Source organism: Pseudophryne corroboree, chromosome 6 (assembly GCF_028390025.1).
Source record: "Pseudophryne corroboree isolate aPseCor3 chromosome 6, aPseCor3.hap2, whole genome shotgun sequence".
Lineage (NCBI taxonomy): Eukaryota > Metazoa > Chordata > Amphibia > Anura > Myobatrachidae > Pseudophryne > Pseudophryne corroboree.
The window spans coordinates 100873431-100892743 of record NC_086449.1 but is presented as its reverse complement, the minus strand read 5'-3'; the positions used below and the strand labels follow the sequence as shown (position 1 = coordinate 100892743).

General features: G+C 45.5%; 1 protein-coding gene across 4 annotated transcripts in view; it reads right to left on the bottom strand.

Moving 5' to 3' along the window:
• Positions 1-19313, bottom strand: part of LETM2 (leucine zipper and EF-hand containing transmembrane protein 2) — a 276504-nt gene that overhangs the window by 85941 nt on the left and 171250 nt on the right. Inside the window, exons 2-3 of one of the 4 annotated variants that reach the window (XM_063931540.1) lie at positions 10987-11056; positions 7778-8147 (exon numbers count right to left, since the gene is read on the bottom strand). The exons of 1 other annotated variant lie outside the window; for it this stretch is intronic. In XM_063931540.1, the coding sequence (XP_063787610.1) occupies positions 7778-8147; positions 10987-11033 (417 nt within the window). In that variant the 5' untranslated portion in view covers positions 11034-11056. Of the gene's footprint in view, positions 1-7777; positions 8183-10986; positions 11057-19313 lie in introns of all 4 variants that reach the window. 2 more of the 4 variants (XM_063931542.1, XM_063931543.1) reach the window with 2 other exon arrangements.

Below are 19313 nucleotides of genomic sequence, written 5' to 3'. Positions count from 1 at the left end.
GGGGGTATAGACGGGCTCCGCAGGAGATAGGGCACCTAAAAAGAACTTTGACTAAGGGTGTGCACTGGCTCCTCCCTCTATGCCCCTCCTCCAGACCTCAGTTAGAGAACTGTGCCCAGAGGAGATGGACAATACAAGGCAGGATGTAGCAATCCAAGGGCAAGATTCATACCAGCCCACACCAATCATACCATGTAACCTGGAACATACATAATTAATTAGTTAACAGTATGAACAAAAACAACAGTAACGGTCCAAGACCGATGTCAACTGTAACATAACCCTTATGTAAGCAACAACTATATACAAGTCTTGCAGAGTTTCCGCACTGGGACGGGCGCCCAGCATCCTCTACGGACTAGGAGAAATAGATTTACCGGTAGGTTTAAAATCTTATTTTCTCTTACGTCCTAGAGGATGCTGGGGACTCCGTAAGGACCATGGGGTTTATACCAAAGCATCCAATCGGGCGGGAGAGTGCGGACTCCTCTGCAGCACCGACTGAGCAAACGCTAGGTCCTCATCAGCCAGGGTATCAAACTTGTAGAATTTAGCAAAAGGGTTTGACCCCGACCACGTCGCCGCTCGGCAAAGTTGTAAAGCCGAGATGCCTCGTGCAGCCGCCCAAGAAGAGCCCACCTTCCTAGTGGAATGGGCCTTAACCGAATTTGGTACCGGCAATCCAGCCGTAGAGTGAGCCTGCTGAATCGTATTACAGATCCAGCGAGCAATAGTCTGCTTTGAAGCAGGAACGCCAATCTTATTGACGTGTCCTCAATTCAGCTCGATCCACATGAAAAATCAAGTAGGGGCTCTTGTGTGATAAAGCCGCCAATTCTGACACTCGCCTTGCTGATGCTAAGGCCAACAACATTACCACCTTCTTCGGTAGATTTAGAATCCAACAGTGTTGCTGGAGCACTCTCAGAGAGAGCGCCACACTGTTCAGCAATTTCTCCCTTGATCTCGCTTTATCAGGAGATCGCCCAAGTATGGGATAATTGTGACTCCATGCTTGCGCAGGACCACCATCATTTCCGCCATTATCTTGGTGAAAATCCTCGGGGCCGTGGAAAGTCCAAACGGCAACGTCTGAAATTGGTAATGACAATCCTGTACAGCGAATCTCAGGTATTCCTGATGGGGGGAATATATGGGGACATGAAGGTACGCATCCTTTATGTCCAGAGACACCATAAACTCCCCCTCCTCCATGTTGGCTATTATTGCTCTGAGAGATTCCATTTTGAATTTGAATGTTTTTATGTACAGGTTTAGGGATTTCAGATTCAAAATCGGTCTGACCGTACGTCCGGTTTCGGACCACAAATAGGGTTGAAAAGTAACCTCTTCCCTGCTGGTGCAGGGGAACCTTGATGATCACTTGCTGTATACACAGCGTTTGAATTGCAGCTAACACTACATCCCTTTCCGATGTGGAAGCTGGTAGGGCCGATTTGAAAAATCGGCGCGGGGGCACCTCCTCGAATTCCAATTATTTGTAACCCTGGGAAACTATTTCCAACACCCAGGGATTCAGGTCCGAACTGACCCAGGCCTGACTGAAAAGTCGAAGACGTGCCGCCACCGGTACGGACTCCCTCATGGGAGTCCCAGCATCATGCTGTGGGTTTTGGAGCAGCCGGGGAGGACTTTTGTTCCTGGGCACCTGACGAAGCAGGTGCTCTCTTGCCTCTGCCCTTACCTCTGGCGAGGAAAGAGGATCCCCGACCTCTTTTGGACTTGTGCGACCGAAAGGACTGCATCTGATAGGGTGTTGCTTTCTTTTGCTGTTGGGGAATATGTGGTAAAAAATTTGATTTACCTGCTGTAGCTGCGGAAACCAGGTCCGTCAGCCCATCCCCAAACAATACATCCCCCTTATAGGGTAGTACTTCCATATGTTTTTTGGAATCCGCATCACCCGTCCATTGGCGAGTCCATAAGGATCTTCTCGCTGAGATAGACATGGCATTGGCCCTAGACGCTAGCAATCCATTGTCCCTTTGAGCGTCCCTCATAAATAAGACTGCGTCTTTTATATGGGCTAGAGTTAGGAATATAGTATCCTTATCCATGGTATCAAATTGATCTGTCAGCTCCTCTGTCCAAGCTGCAATTGCACTACACACCCATGCCGACGCAATAGTCGGTCTTAACACAGCACCCGTATGAGAATAAATACCCTTTAAGGTAGTTTCTTGCCTGCGATCTGCAGGGTCCTTAAGGGCCGCTGTGTCAGGAGACGGTAGCGCCACTTTCTTGGACAAGCGCGTCAGGGCCTTGTCCACAGTGGGGGGTGATTCCCAAATCTCCCTGTCCTGCTTAGGGAAAGGGTATGCCATAAAAATTATTTTGGGGATCTGCAGTCTCCCAAGCTTTTTCAAAGAACTCATTTAATTCATGAGATGTGGGAAAATTAATAACCTGTTTCTTTTCCTTAAACATGTGTACCCTTGTGTCGGGGACCGAGGGTTCATCCACAAAATGCAACACATCCCTTATTGCCACAATCATACACTGAATGGTTTTAGTCACCCTAGGGAGCAATTTTACTTCGTCATAGTCGACACTGGAATCAGAATCCGTGTCGGTAGTAGTGTCTTATGTTAAGGGACGCTTTTGAGACCCCGACGGGCCCTGTGAGTCGGTCCAATCTGAGGATTGACCGCCTGATGTCCCCCCTAAACCAGCCTTATCAAGCCTTTTATGTAAAGATGCCACACTTTCATGCAACGTATGCCACATAACCATCCAATCTGGAGTCGGCACAACCGACAGGGACACACCACTCATTTGCTCCACCTCCTCCTTGGAGAAGCCTTCCGCCTCAGACATGTCGGCACACACGTACCGACACCCCACACACGCAGGGAGTAACCTATAAGGGGACAAAACCCCAACCAGGCCCTTAGGAGAGACAGAGATATGCCAGCACACACCCAGCGCTTAAAAACACTGGAATATATGACCAGATAGCGCTGTTATATGTATATAATTATAATCTCCACTCACTGCGTCGCCAAAGTGCCCCCCTCCTCTTTTTTCCAGCCTGTGAAGCTCAGCAGGGGAGAGAACAGGGAGCCAGCGTTACCTCATGCAGTCTCTGTAGAGAAAATGGCGCTGGTTAGTGCTGAGGATCAAGCCCCGCCCACCCGACGGCGGGCTTCGGTCCCATCAACTTTCTATAAAAAAATGGCGGGGGTTACCGGATTTACTGTGCCACAGCCTAATCCATACTTAGCAATGCCAAATATGAGGAATATTGCTGCCCAGGGCGACCCCCCCCTGCACCCTTCAGTGCCTGCTTGTGTGTGTGTGACTGGGAGCAATGGCGCGCAGCTTACCGTTGCGCGCTTACCTCATGAAGATCTGATGTCTTCTGCCGCCTGATGTCTTCTTTGCCTTCTCATACTCACCCGGCTTCTATCTTCAGCATCTGTGAGGAGGACGGCGGCGCGGCTCCGGGACGAACCCCAGGTGAGACCTGTGTTCCGACTCCCTCTGGAGCTAATGGTGTCCAGTAGCCTTAGAAGCAGTGCCCAACTTAACAAGCCAGCTCTGCTTCTCTCTCCTCTGTCCCACGATGCAGGGAGCCTGTTGCCAACAGGACTCCCTGAAAATAAAAAACCTAACAAAATTCTTTTTCCACAGAAAACTCTGGAGAGCTCTCTGCAGTGCACCCATTCTCCTCTGGGCACAAGATCTAACTGAGGTCTGGAGGAGGGGCATAGAGGGAGGAGCCAGTGCACACCCATAGTCAAAGTTTTTTTTAGGTGCCCTATCTCCTGCGGAGCCCGTCTATACCCCCATGGTCCGTACGGAGTCCCCAGCATCCTCTAGGACGTAAGAGAAATACAGTTTTTGCAGGGTAAATCTACTGCTTTTTGTTTTTAAAGATCATAACTAAAAAGAAACCGCCTTGCTCACACATTTGAAGAATGCAGCCCCTTTAGTCACTATGCTGTTATTTATTTTGACTTTATAGGTAATTATTAATCAATGTAATTGAGCATCAGTTTATTATGTACCATTAAATATAGAGACTGTACGGCTTCAAATGACTCATTTGTTGCATTAAACAAACCCCCTGCACATCTTTAACTATATATAACTAAATATATTGCTTATGGCTTCTTTCTATACATTTACCTCTATATAGTGTTTCTTCTAGAATGATGAAAGGGCACATTGGCGCGCACCCGAAACGCGGGTGTGGCCATGCAAATTAGGGGGCGTGGCCATGCCCACGTCATTTTAGTGGGCGGTGCGGCCCACAGGCGCTGCTATAGAGGGCGTCTGTGGCCGTCAACGTCACTGTTGGGGGCGTGCCCAGCACCTCCGTCGGTGCTGGGCTTCCCCCAGCTCTCTCCCAATGCGTGAATGGATGCCGCGCGTATGCGCAAAAGGGGCAGGGCGGGTTTTGTCTTCTAAAAAACAAGCAGGGCGCGGCGCCCTGCTAAAACAGCCTAGAGTGAACACTATCCATATACTTGTATTTAAGCATTCTGCATGATATAAAGATATGACTGAAATCACATGGGAAGCTAGGCACAAAAAGGGCACAAGCCAGCCAATAAATGTGATTTCTGAAAGCAGAAACCCCTTTTCAAGCAACTGAAGTTTATACTGTAATTGTACGTCACTTTGCATTGTTCAGTCCAAAACCAAAGAAAAGTTCAAAGCTTCGGGAAAAAAAAAAAAAAAAAAAATTAGAATTATTACTGTACATCTGGAATAAGGAATGAGAATACAGAGGCACATAGGATAAAGGTATGAGAAACCCTACCGAGGGACAGGGCATAAGGCATGAGGGGATGTAGTTGGCATCCCAACAGTCAAGATACCAGCGGTCAGAACACCAGTGCCGGAATCCTGACACCGCTGAGAATCCAGATGTCGGAATCCCGAAAGTAAGTATGCCAGGGAGGCTTAGAGTTGGCTGCAGGTTAGGGTTAGGCACTAGGGCGAGGGTTAAGCTACAGGTAGGGAGGGTTAGAGTGAGGGTAAGGGATAGGGTCAGCTTATCTTCTAAAACGTTTTGGGATTCTGACAGTCGGGATGCCGCGGTCGGTATTCTGACCGTCAGCATCTTGATCCCATACCCAACCTGGCATGAGAAACTCTACAGAGGCACAGGGAATAAAGTATGAGAAACCCTACTGAGGCACAGAGAATGCTGCATGAAAAATCCTACTATGGCATAGGGGATAAGGCGTAAGAAACCCTACCAAAGCACAGGGGAGAAGGTATGAGAACACTACAGGGGAGAAGGCATGAGCAGCCCTACCGAGGCATAGGGGAGAAGGCATGAGAACACTACAGGGGAGAAGGCATGAGAACACTACAGGGGTACAGATAATAAGGAATGAGAACACTATTTGCTGTAATACTAAATCATGTGTACTATGTGCTATGTTTTTTATGGGGTGGATTCAATTGGTCACGGCACTTTTCGACAGGAATAGGTCGAATTTGCATTTGACCTATTCAATGAAGGTGCAGTTTTTCCAACTGTCGAAAAAAAACGGCACTTGTCGAAAAACACGTAGATCGGCAGATTAGCCGCGGATCCACGTTTTTCTGTAGAAAACACGGAAGTTTGACAGTTTTAGGGTAATGCAGATTCGACTTGTTAACAAGTTGAATCTGCATTGACGGAATGCTGGCTGTTTCCGGCCAGCATTGAATAGTGAACTGTCGGATCCTCTCCGTTGGAGAGGATCAGACATTCATTGAATACACCCCTATGTCTGTAAAGCGACTGAGTCCTGCTGGAGAAAAGCGACAGCTACAGAGGATAAGGAAAGAGGGCGCTACAGAGGATTAAGGAAAGAGAACACTACAGAGGATAAGTAAAGAGAACACTACAGAGGATAAGGAAAGAGAACACTACAGAGGATTAAGGAAAGAGAACACTACAGAGGATTAAGGAAAGAGAACACTACAGAGGATTAAGGAAAGAGAACACTACAGAGGATTAAGGAAAGAGAACACTACAGAGGATTAAGGAAAGAGAACACTACAGAGGATAAGGAAAGAGAACACTACAGAGGATAAGGAAAGAGAACACTACAGAGGATAAGGAAAGAGAACACTACAGAGGATAAGGAAAGAACACACTACAGAGGATAAGGAAAGAACACACTACAGAGGATAAGGAAAGAGAACACTACAGAGGATAAGGAAAGAGAGCGCTACAGAGGATAAGGAAAGAGAGCGCTACAGAGGATAAGGAAAGAGAGCGCTACAGAGGATAAGGAAAGAAAACGCTACAGAGGATAAGGAAAGAGAACACTACAGAGGATAAGGAAAGAGAACACTACAGAGGATAAGGAAAGAGAACACTACAGAGGATAAGGAAAGAGAACGCTACAGAGGATAAGGAAAGAGAGCTCTACAGAGGATAAGGAAAGAGAACGCTACAGAGGATAAGGAAAGAGAACACTACAGAGGATAAGAAAAGAGAACACTACAGAGGATAAGGAAAGAACACTACAGAGGATAAGGAAAGAGAACACTACAGAGGATAAGGAAAGAGAACACTACAGAGGATAAGGAAAGAACACTACAGAGGATAAGGAAAGAGAACACTACAGAGGATAAGGAAAGAGAACACTACAGAGGATAAGGAAAGAGAGCGCTACAGAGGATAAGGAAAGAGAGCGCTACAGAGGATAAGGAAAGAGAGCGCTACAGAGGATAAGGAAAGAGAACGCTACAGAGGATAAGGAAAGAGAACGCTACAGAGGATAAGGAAAGAGAACGCTACAGAGGATAAGGAAAGAGAACACTACAGAGGATTAAGGAAAGAGAACACTACAGAGGATTAAGGAAAGAGAACACTACAGAGGATTAAGGAAAGAGAACACTACAGAGGATTAAGGAAAGAGAACACTACAGAGGATAAGGAAAGAGAGCGCTACAGAGGATAAGGAAAGAGAAAACTACAGAGGATAAGGAAAGAGAACGCTACAGAGGATAAGGAAAGAGAACACTACAGAGGATAAGGATAGAGAACACTACAGAGGATTAAGGAAAGAGAACACTACAGAGGATTAAGGAAAGAGAACACTACAGAGGATTAAGGAAAGAGAACACTACAGAGGATAAGGAAAGAGAACACTACAGAGGATAAGGAAAGAGAACACTACAGAGGATAAGGAAAGAGAACACTACAGAGGATAAGGAAAGAACACTACAGAGGATAAGGAAAGAGAACACTACAGAGGATAAGGAAAGAGAGCGCTACAGAGGATAAGGAAAGAGAACGCTACAGAGGATAAGGAAAGAGAACACTACAGAGGATAAGGAAAGAGAACACTACAGAGGATAAGGAAAGAGAACACTACAGAGGATAAGGAAAGAGAACACTACAGAGGATAAGGAAAGAGCTCTACAGAGGATAAGGAAAGAGAACGCTACAGAGGATAAGGAAAGAGAACGCTACAGAGGATAAGGAAAGAGAACACTACAGAGGATAAGAAAAGAGAACACTACAGAGGATAAGGAAAGAACACTACAGAGGATAAGGAAAGAGAACACTACAGAGGATAAGGAAAGAGAGCGCTACAGAGGATAAGGAAAGAGAGCGCTACAGAGGATAAGGAAAGAGAGCGCTACAGAGGATAAGGAAAGAGAACACTACAGAGGATAAGGAAAGAGAACACTACAGAGGATAAGGAAAGAGAACACTACAGAGGATAAGGAAAGAGAACACTACAGAGGATAAGGAAAGAGAACACTACAGAGGCATAGTGAAGCAGATTGGACATACCCTCCTTCTCTCTCTTCTACTCAGCACCTGACCATGTAACAGCCTCCAAACCATTCGAGCAGCGACTTTGGTGTCAATAAAAAGGAGTCGGAAACCATGGTAGAAGTGTTTAATTTCATCCACCACTTTTTGCCGTAGTGACTTGCGCACAACTGGCACCGTTTTCTCTGGCTCTTGTGTAGGAGGATCCGGTGGAGGAGAGTTCTGAAGCCGCAGAACAGATGAGTGGTAATTACATGTCTTGATGGTGGGGTACACGAAGGTTGTGGGTGCCCAGCTGCATGATTTGGGAAACAGCCATCTATTTTGGTTAAAGGATATGGAAGTGTACAAAGGGCAACCACTCTTCTGCAGGACAAGACGACAACTCCTGTCAAATATTAAATTCCACCTATTAGATAGATTCTTTCAAAGAAAGCACAAACTATTTAGTTTGAAATTTTTGTAGATATGTTTTGTTTGGGAAACACTATAACCATAGTAACACAAAACAGTCAGACGTGTGTAAAACAGTAACAAAAAAGTAAGTGTGCAAACCACATAAATTAATTACAATTATTATAAAGTATTTTGCACTGAGTACAGCTTTTAAAGAATTTAACATATATATATATATATATATATATATAAAGAATTTTTTGGATGCAATTTTTTTCAGTTACCACAACCTATGTCTGCTGTCAGAAGGTATGGGGACAATTACTGAAAACTAAAAGAAAACAAAAAGTCATAGGATAGAAATTTGCTCTTAAAAGAACATGAATCTGTAGAAAAGTAAGGCTCAGACGTTTTAGTTATGCAATTAAAGTATCCAAAATTTGAGGGTTTTTAAGGCCCGGTACATAACAGAATGATGTGTACCTGGACGATATGCCGGCCAACATATCTATCCGCAGTACACATCAGAACAATGTAGTGAAGGATGGAACGATCCATTGTTCCATCCTTCATTTAAATGCACGGTGCCACATGCGATACCGCCCGGCTGGCTGTACAACACGATATAGTAACATAGGGGGTAATTCTGAGTTTATCGCAGCGGCAAGTTTGTCAGCAATTGGGCAAATGTAACATGTGCAGAGAGAGTTAGATTTGGGTGGGTTATTTAGATTTTGTGCAGGGTAAATACTGGCTGCTTTATATTTACACAGCAATTTAGATTTCAGTTTGAACACACCACACCCAAATCTAACTCTCTCTGCACATGTTATATCTGTCCTCCCTGCAGTGCACATGGTTTTGCCCAATTGCTAACAAACTTGTTGCTGCGATCAACTCAGAATTAGGCCCATAGTAACATAGTATTTGAGGTTGAATAGAGGCAAATTGCCAATAGTGTTCAACCTGGTTTAAGTTGTGATGATTCTACATACTTGCTGAATAATGTTTTATGACTAGTTAGCTACTATAACTCATGTTACCCCCGGATTAACCACGTTGAAATTTTAAGTTTTATAACCTTGGATAGCATTTTCATTCAGAAATTTATCCATTCCTTTTTTAAATCCAATTACAGAGTCCACCATTACCACCTTCCCTGGCAGGGAATTCCACATCCTGATTGCCGTAACAGTGAAGAACCCTTTCCTCCCTTGCGTTCGGAACTTTCTCTCCTCCAGTCGTAGTATGTGATCACGGAAGCGTGCAGATTGGGCATACACACTTTACGATCTGGCCGATGTGTCATTCCGATTCGCCCAGAAACGACTTATCGGGAAGAGATAGCTCTGGTGCACAGGTTCTCAGGACCCACACAGTTCATGTTTTCCAGGTCACTTATGGATTTTTAAATAGTGACAGTTGGTGACACACAGCGCCCCTGCCGGGTGTCCTGGAAAAAGTCAACCCGTGTGGGGTCCTGAGGACAGAGTTTGAGAACCACTGCTCTAGTGTGTACCCAGCCTGAAACAAAAGACATCTAAAATAATCCCTAAAACAGAGCCAGAAAGAGAACTCAATTAATGGATTCCTTCTGAATAGTCAACTATTAAGTTCCTTTTTTATAGTAAAGTTAAGTTTATAAGGAGTGGTTACCATTCTGTAGTTAATGCCTACAGCAAATACAACAGATATATTAAGCACAGGTGTGGATCATTAGATCGACAGTGTCTAGGTCGACAATATTTAGGTCGACAGTCACTAGATCGACAGGGTCAAAAGGTCGACAGGGTCAAAAGGTCGACAGGGTCAAAAGGTCGACAGCTCAAAAGGTCGACATGAGGTTTTTGGGGTTTTTTGTCGTTTTCTTCATAAAGTGACCGGGAACCCCAATTAGGGCACCGTGTCCCCTCGCATGGCTCGCCATGCTTCGGGCAAGGTGCCTCGCTCCGCTACCGCTTTGCTCGGCACAGATTACCGTTCCAATCGTAGTCCACGTGGATCGTTAAGTATGAAAAAGTTTAAAAAAAAAATTTTTAAAAGCTCATGTCGACCTTCTGACCCTGTCGATCTACAGTGGTCGACCTAAACACTGTCGATCTTAAGACCGGATCCCATTAAGCACATGCTGTCCTATATCGGAGGACAACCTATATGTGTGCTGTAAATAGAATCTATACTGGTATATAGGCTTCCAGCAGTATAAGCAGTAAAGTAAGTACTTCATGGTAAATACTAGATAAGAATCTCACTATTTAAAAGAAGGACGACATAATATTTTTCATTAAAGAAGAATTCCACACAGCATTTGTACTACTTTTAGACTCTTTCTCCCAGAAAGTAGACCAATGGAATGAAAACGTAGTTCATGGTATTCTCCTTAGGCATATGTTCAATTTGCAAATTGTAGCTCCTCTCATTGGGGAAAATTAAATTAGCATAGTGGGGATATAGGTTCTGGGTTAAGCTCCCAGAGCTATTTAATTGACTGTATCACACCCAGCACTTAACTCAGAGATGCTCCATTACGCGACTAATGCCTGGGGATTAGTCAGAGTAAACTTTACCTATGGGGGTTAAGTGCCAGGCGCAATGAATGCAGTAACACCGCCACAAGACTCAGAGACACAGGAGAGCGCAAGCAGAAATCCTCTAGTCTCGGATTCACCTCACAAGCAATTAAATAGCACTTAATTTGGGAGCAACAGCCCTGCTATATCAATTTAATTCCCTCCATAATACAATAAGGAGTCATCAACATTGTCATCAACAAATCAACATTATCTACACAAGTATCTTGTTGTGTTCTAAAAGGATGTCATACATCTTACCGGGATCGGAGAGAAGCCAGTACGATACTTGAAGTGTAAGCTGCCATTTCTTCTTAAAATTATTTTAGACCTGCCAGCAAAAAAATAAATAAAGGAACCTTAATGTGAATTTAAGCATAGCCACTGTAATCAATAGCATGGTTTTGTAGTTTATGGGGCAGATTCAGATGTGGGCACATGTAGAGATGCCGCACTGGGCATGTGCAGATCTGGGGATGTCATGTATCTCGCAGTGCCAGAGTACGATTGACATGCTGCTAGCATCTGGGGGGTAGCAACAGGCAGCATTCCACAAGACGGGGGAATGTTAGCCCCGTCTTCTGGGTGTGATAGAGCCAGTGGTTGCTTCCTCAGATGCAGCTTCACTGGCCCCAGCAGCGTGACTTCACCAGCCATCCTGAGTAATCTCAGGGATACTCTGATATCCATAGTGCATGCAGATGATCTGATGGGCCAACATAATGGATCCTGGGTACACAATAAGACAATCTAATGTTCCGATCCTTTATTATCATACACCAGGTCAAATGCAATATCGCCCGGCTGGCTTGCAGCACGGCAAACGTGGCATGCGACAATGGGCACCCACATATTGGGCATACACACTGAATGATATGCCCGATATGATGTTTCCAGCCAAGTCACAATGACGTATCGGGACATCGTTTCAGTGTGCACCCAGATTAAATGACGCAAATTCACATAGTTTAGCCCTGGCCCCTCCCACGGACCACAGCATTTTGGGGCAAGGACGGTCTGTCAGTAACAAGCAGCATGCAGCGTCTCCTCTTTGGGCTTCTGTAAAGAGAAGACCTCCAAGGTAGGCAGGTATGGCTAAATTTATTACAGCCTATACAAAAAATACCCCCAACACGATCTGACCACTGGACAAGATCTTAAAATAATTCTATTGCAGTCTGTAAAGAGACAGGACATGCCCGGGGTTCGGAGCAGAGCAGACGTCTTGGCACACTCCAACAAAAGCAAATTGTAGTGGTTGACCAAAAACCTCAGGCTGAACTATCGAGGTCTGATCCCTTTCAAACAAAACCGCAGTAGTTTCCATATCTGAAGAACAGCGCAATGAACCGCAAAATGCATTTAACTTATAGAAAACGTTTCATACTGTCTGCTCGCTCACTATTTAGCTACAATAAAGCTAAAATCTGTTCGGAAAAATCCAAAGCTGAATAAGTTTCTGTTATGCACTTTGGACATACCAATCCCCACTGTAAAGAGGACCATATAATTAAGGGGGTGTGGTTCATCAAATCGACAGTGTCTAGGTCGACAATGTCTAGGTCGTCACTAGGTCGACATGGATGGAAGGTCGACAGGGTTTCTAGGTCGACATGTGCTAGGTCGACAGGTCTAAAGGTCGACATGATAATTTAAAAAAAATTTGTGTCGTTTTCTTCATAGAGTGACCGGGATCCCAAATTAGTGCACCGCGTCCCCTCGCATGGCTCGCTTCGCTCGCCATGCTTCGGGCATGGTGCCTTCGCTCCGCTACCGCTTCGCTCGGCACACTTTACCGTTCCAATCGTAGTCCATGTGGATCGTTAAGTATGAAAAAATTCTAAAAAAGAAAAAAAATGTGAAAAACTCATGTCGACCTTTAGACCTGTCGACCTAGCACATGTCGACCTTCCATCCATGTCGACCTAGTGACTGTCGACCTATAGTGGTCGACCTAAACATTGTCGACCTAGACACTGTCGATCTTCAGACCGGATCCCTAATTAAGGACCCTTCAAGCTACTGTGGCCGCCATTGAATTCCTTTTAGTCATAACTTTCACACATTAGCCGGGGCACTGACCTGGGTTGCAAGTCCCGGGAATAACCTTGGTTGATGGCAGGGTCGCGTACCTGGGACTGTCGGGATCCGGTCTTGAGGTCGAAATAGACGTTATGGTAAGAACTTACCGTTGATAATGTGATTTCTCTTATGTCCACAGGTATCCACAGGATAACATTGGGATATGGTTGAGCGACAGCGGAAATGGCACCAACACGGTCACAAGCTTTCTGGCCTCCCAGGATGCATCGGGGCTTCACCATATAATCCCGCCCACTGACTCAGTCAAATCAGTTCTTTCCACAGCGATTTAGGCAGGAGCATCAGGTAGAAATCTATTTAGGCGATAAGAACACACATACACACCCTTCCATACAAGAAGGAAGAGGTTTAGTGATTGTCTAGATCCTCAAATCAGGTGCGTCAGGGTGGGACCCCTGTGGATACCTGTGGACATAAGAGAAATCACATTATCAACGGTAAGTTCTTACCATAACGTCTATTTCTCTGGCTGGGTCCACAGGATTATCCACAGGATAACATTGGAATTCCCAAAGCCAATTTTAGTGGTGGGGACGCTCCTGATTACACAGGAGGACCTTTTCGCCCGAAGTATGCGTCATGAGAGGCAAAAGTATCCAAGGCATAATGTCTGATGTATGTGTTTATGGAAGACCATGTGGCTGCCTTACAAATCTGTTCTGCTGAAGCACCCTGTTGTGCTGCCCATGAAGAACCTACCTTACGTGTAGAGTGTGCAGAGACATTAGCCGGAGTAGGGAGATCTGCATGAGAATACGCTTCTGATATTACCATTCGGAGCCATCTCACCAGCATCTGTTTACTAGCAGGCCAACCTCTTCTATGAAATCCGTAGAGGATGAAGAGAGAATCTGTTTTCCTGATGGAACTAGTACGATCTACGTAGATTCTTAATGCTTGGACTACGTCCAGCGACGCTTCTCCCGTAGAAAGTCCCGATACCTGAAAAGTTGGGACTACAATCTCTTCGTTAAGGTGAAACTTTGAAACCACCTTTGGAAGATAACCAGATTTCATTCTGAGAACTGTTCTGTCTGGAAAAAAACTTAGGAAAGGAGACTTACACGATAACGCTCCTGCATCTGACACTCTTCTGGCTGACGCCATTGCCAGTAAAAACAGCACTTTAGCCGTTAACCATTTAAGATCTGCTCGCTTAAGTGGTTCAAACGGAGGACCCTGGAGGGATTTAAGAACTAAATTCAAATCCCAAGGAGCTGCAGGAGGAACAAATGGAGGTTGAATATGTACAACTCCCTGAAAGAAAGTAAGTACATCCTGTAAATCAGCAATCTTTCGCTGAAACCATACAGTTAATGCTGATACTTGAACTCTCAAGGAAGCCGCTTTCTAACCTTTATCCAATCCTGCTTGAAGGAAATCCAAAATCCTGGATACTTTAAGAGATCTTGGATTCCAACTTTTTTCAGTACACCAATGAATATAGGCTTGCCATATTCTATGATACACACGAGCTGAAGAAGGCTTTCTTGCTCTAAGCATAGTTTGGATTACTTGTTTTGAAAATCCTCTAGCTTCTAAGATAGAGGTTTCAACAGCCACGCCGTCAAAGACAGATGATCCAGATGACTGTGTCAACAAGGACCCTGCATTAGCAGATCTGGAAGTTGAGGGAGCAGTATTGGTGCTTCCACGGACATCCTCAGAAGATCTGTGTACCAATGCCTTCTTGGCCAAGCTGGAGCTATTAGAATTATTGCTCCCTTTGCTTGCTTTATTTTTCTCACTACTCTGGGTAACAGAGATATTGGAGGGAACAGATATGCTAGATGAAATTTCCATTCTACTGACAGTGCGTCTACAAGGACCGCTCCAGGATCCTTTGTTCTCGATCCGTACCTCGGAACTTTGTTGTTTAGACGAGACGCCATGAGGTCTACCTCTGGTAGACCCCATCTGTTCATTATTACCTGAAACACTTCTGGGTGTAATGCCCATTCGGTTTCCTGAATGGTGTTTCGACTGAGAAAATCCGCTTCCCAGTTCAGTACACCTGGGACAAACACTGCTGGAAGATGGAGTTCCGCCCATCTTAGAATGGGAGTTACTTCCTCCATCAATCTTCTGCTGTGAGTTCCTCCTTGATGATTGAGGTACGCTACTGCTGTCGCATTGTCTGAACGAATCTGGACCGGTCTTCTTTGCAGACTGTCCTTTGCCTGAACTAGAGCCATGTAAATGGCCCTTATTTCCAACAGATTTATTGGCAGGCGACTTTCCCTTGCGGTCCATATTCCCTGGAACCAAAGGCTTCCGAGTACCACACCCCAGCCTTGCAGGCTGGCATCTGTTGTCAGGACTTGCCATTCTTTTATCCAAAAGGGTCTCCCCTTGTTTAAATGGTCTGTCTGTAGCCACCACGCTAGAGACCTTTTTACGTTTACTGGAAACTTTATCATCTGCTTCTTTATTGTCTGATAATTTCCGTTCCATTTGGTCAGAATAAGGTGCTGTAATGGTCTGGAGTGGATTGCGCATATTCCACCATGTCGAAGGTTAACACCATCAGACCCAACAGTCGCATTGCTGCATGGACTGACATTGTCTGGGCGTGCAACACTTCCCGAGTCATGACCTGCACCTTGACCATCTTTTTCTCTGGTAGAAAAACTCTCTGTAGATCTGAATCCAATATAGCCCCCAAATGGACCACCCGCTGTGACGGATTCAGAGACGACTTTTCCCAATTTATGAGCCACCTGTGTCTCTGTAAACAAACTATTGTCTGTTGAAGATGGCTCAAAAGTAACTCCTGCGAATGTGCTAGGATTAACAGGTCGTCAAGGTATGGGAATATTCTTATCCCTTGCTTGCGGAGATAAGATGCTATAACCACCATAATCTTGGTAAACACCCTGGGTGCTGTTGCTAGCCCGAAGGGCAAGGCTTGGCACTGAAAGTGTTCCTGAAGGATGGCAAACCTGAGGTAGCACTGATGAGACAGTGCTATAGGCCCATGTAGGTAAGCATCCTGTACATCCAGAGATACCATGTAATCTCCCGGTTCCATAGCTAACATTATGGAGCGTAATGTCTCCATGTGGAACCTTGGAATCCAAATGTATTTGTTTAACATTTTGAGATTGAGAATTGGCCGAAATGACCCATTTGGCTTCTGGATTAGAAATAGATTGGAGTAAAACCCCTGTAACTTTTGTGATGGAGGTACTGGGACAATCACACCTGACTGCAGTAATTTTTGGACTGCTTCTTGCAGGGCATTGGTCTTTGACTCTATACGAGACGGGCTGGTGCAAAAAAATCTTTGGAGGAGGCTGCCTCCTGAATGGGAACCCATACCCCTGAGATACCACCTTCTGCACCCAAGCATCTGTCGTCGACTGTTGCCAAATGTGTGCAAAATGAAGGCGTCGGCACCCAACCCTGGAATCCTCCAGGCGGAGGCCCGTCTCTTCAGGCTGATGGTTTCTGTTCAAGTTTGGAAGCTGGCTTTCTGCTAGCCCATTGCTTCCTACCCCTGGCCGATCTATTGGACTGGGGCTGCTTAGACTCCTCTTAAGCTTTCGCTTTGCCACCGAAATGAGTGAAACTTTGAACCCTTGGACTTAGGGTTATAAGTAGCTGGAAATCTGACCTTCTTTGATTCAGCCTCTGATTCTAGGATATCAGATAATGGTTTTCCAAACATTATATTACCAATGAAAGGCAATGCTTCCAATTCTTTCTTGGATTCCGCATCTGCTTTCCAGGTCCAGAGCCAAACTGCTCTACGAGCGGCTATTGTCAAGGCTGAAGCTTTTGAAGCAACTGTACCCATATCAATTGCTGCTTCTTCCAAGTATTGGGCAGATTGTCTTAAACGGCTAAAAAGATCCTCTTGCTCCGTAGTAGGAGAAGAGAGGCCATTCTCTAGTTCCTCTATCCATTCGCCCATTGCCTTTGCTACCCAGGCCGAAGCCATAGCAGGTCTTACCACTGCTGCTACTAGAGAAAATACATTTTTCAAAAAACCTTCTGTCTGTGACATCATTTAGTGACGTAGAAGACAGTGATAAAGCAGATTTATGCACAAGTCGCAGTACATGTGCATCTACTTTGGAGGAACTTCTCTTTTCGAACAATCCGCAGCTGGAAATGGATAATAAGAATTCCATCTTTTCGGAATCTTATTATTTATTTATTTATTTATTAACAGTTTCTTATATAGCGCAGCAAATTCCGTTGCGCTTTACTGTATTTCTTACAGGGCGTTGCCCAAGACTCATCCATCATTTCCGTCAGCTCATCTGACGCTGGGAATTCAGTTTTAACTGACTTTGTACATTTAAACACAGGTGCTTTAGATTTTAACACCATCTTAGCTGGCTCTTCCAAAGAGAGAACAACCTTCACAGCATTAATAAGTTCAGCTACATCCTCTGAACTAAAACTCTGCGACTGATCATCATACGGAGTATTTGAATATACTGTATCATCATCTGTTGTATCATCTTGTGTAGTCTGCCACATAGACGCATCTGTCTTAATCTTACCTGTCCCTTGGTTGCTTGTAGAGGCTACTGGAAACAAGCCGTAGGAAGGGAGCTGCATGTATGGGTTAATAGTGTAACCTAACCCTTGAGGTGGTGCTACCGGAGTTAACCTGTCCGCTATTGAAGACAAAGTCTTTGCGAACACATTCCATGGTGGCTCTGTTGGTTGTTGAACCAAATCCTGTTTTTCTCTGACGTCCTAAGTGGATGCTGGGGACTCCGTCAGGACCATGGGGAATAGCGGCTCCGCAGGAGACAGGGCACAAAAGTAAAAGCTTTAGGATCAGGTGGTGTGCACTGGCTCCTCCCCCTATGACCCTCCTCCAAGCCTCAGTTAGATTTTTGTGCCCGGCCGAGAAGGGTGCAATCTAGGTGGCTCTCCTAAAGAGCTGCTTAGAGTAAAAGTTTTGTTAGGTTTTTTTATTTTCAGTGAGTCCTGCTGGCAACAGGCTCACTGCATCGAGGGACTTAGGGGAGAGAAGTGAACTCACCTGCGTGCAGGATGGATTGGCTTCTTAGGCTACTGGACACCATTAGCTCCAGAGGGAGTCGGTACACAGGTCTCGCCCTGGGGTTCGTCCCGGAGCCGCGCCGCCGACCCCCTTGCAGATGCCGAAAAGTGAAGAGGTCCAGAAACCGGCGGCAGAAGACTTTTCAGTCTTCATAAGGTACCGCACAGCACTGCAGCTGTGCGCCATTGTTGTCAGCACACTTCATAGCAGCGGTCACTGAGGGTGCAGGGCGCTGGGGGGGGCGCCCTGGGCAGCAATGATAGTACCTTATTCTGGCTAAAAATACATCACATATAGCCCCTGGGGGCTATATGGATGTATTTAACCCCTGCCAGGTCTCAGAAAAACGGGAGAAGAAGCCCGCCGAAAAGGGGGCGGGGCCTATTCTCAGCACACAGCGCCATTTTCCCTCACAGAAATGCTGGTGGGAAGGCTCCCAGGCTCTCCCCTGCACTGCACTACAGAAACAGGGTTAAAACAGAGAGGGGGGGCACTTATTTGGCGATATGACTATATATATTAAAATGCTATAAGGGAAAAACACTTATATAAAGGTTGTCCCCGTATAATTATAGCGTTTTTGGTGTGTGCTGGCAAACTCTCCCTCTGTCTCCCCAAAGGGCTAGTGGGGTCCTGTCCTCTATCAGAGCATTCCCTGTGTGTGTGCTGTGTGTCGGTACGTGTGTGTCGACATGTATGAGGACGATGTTGGTGAGGAGGCGGAGCAATTGCCTGTAATGGTGATGTCACTCTCTAGGGAGTCGACACCGGAATGGATGGCTTATTTAAGGAATTACGTGATAATGTCAACACGCTGCAAGGTCGGTTGACGACATGAGACGGCCGGCAAACCAATTAGTACCTGTCCAGGCGTCTCAAACACCGTCAGGGGCGTTAAAACGTCCTTTTACCTCAGTCGGTCGACACAGACACAGACACGGACACTGACTCCAGTGTCGACGGTGAAGAAACAAACGTATTTTCCTTTAGGGCCACACGTTACTTGTTAAGGGCAATGAAAGAGATGTTACATATTTCTGATACTACAAGTACCACAAAAAAGGGTATTATGTGGAGTGTGAAAAAAACTACATGTGGTTTTTCCTGAATCAGATAAATTAAATGAAGTGTGTGATGATACGTGGGTTTCCCCCGATAGAAAATTATTGGCGGTATACCCTTTCCCGCCAGAAGTTATGGCGCGTTGGGAAACACCCCTTAGGGTGGATAAGGCGCTCACACGCTTATCAAAACAAGTGGCGTTACCGTCTCCAGATACGGCCGCCCTCAAGGAGCCAACTGATAGGAGGCTGGAAAATATCCTAAAAAGTATATACACGCATACTGGTGTTATACTGCGACCAGCGATCGCCTCAGCCTGGATGGGCAGCGCTGGGGTGGCTTGGTCGGATTCCCTGACTGGAAATATTGATACCCTTGACAGGGACAGTATTTTATT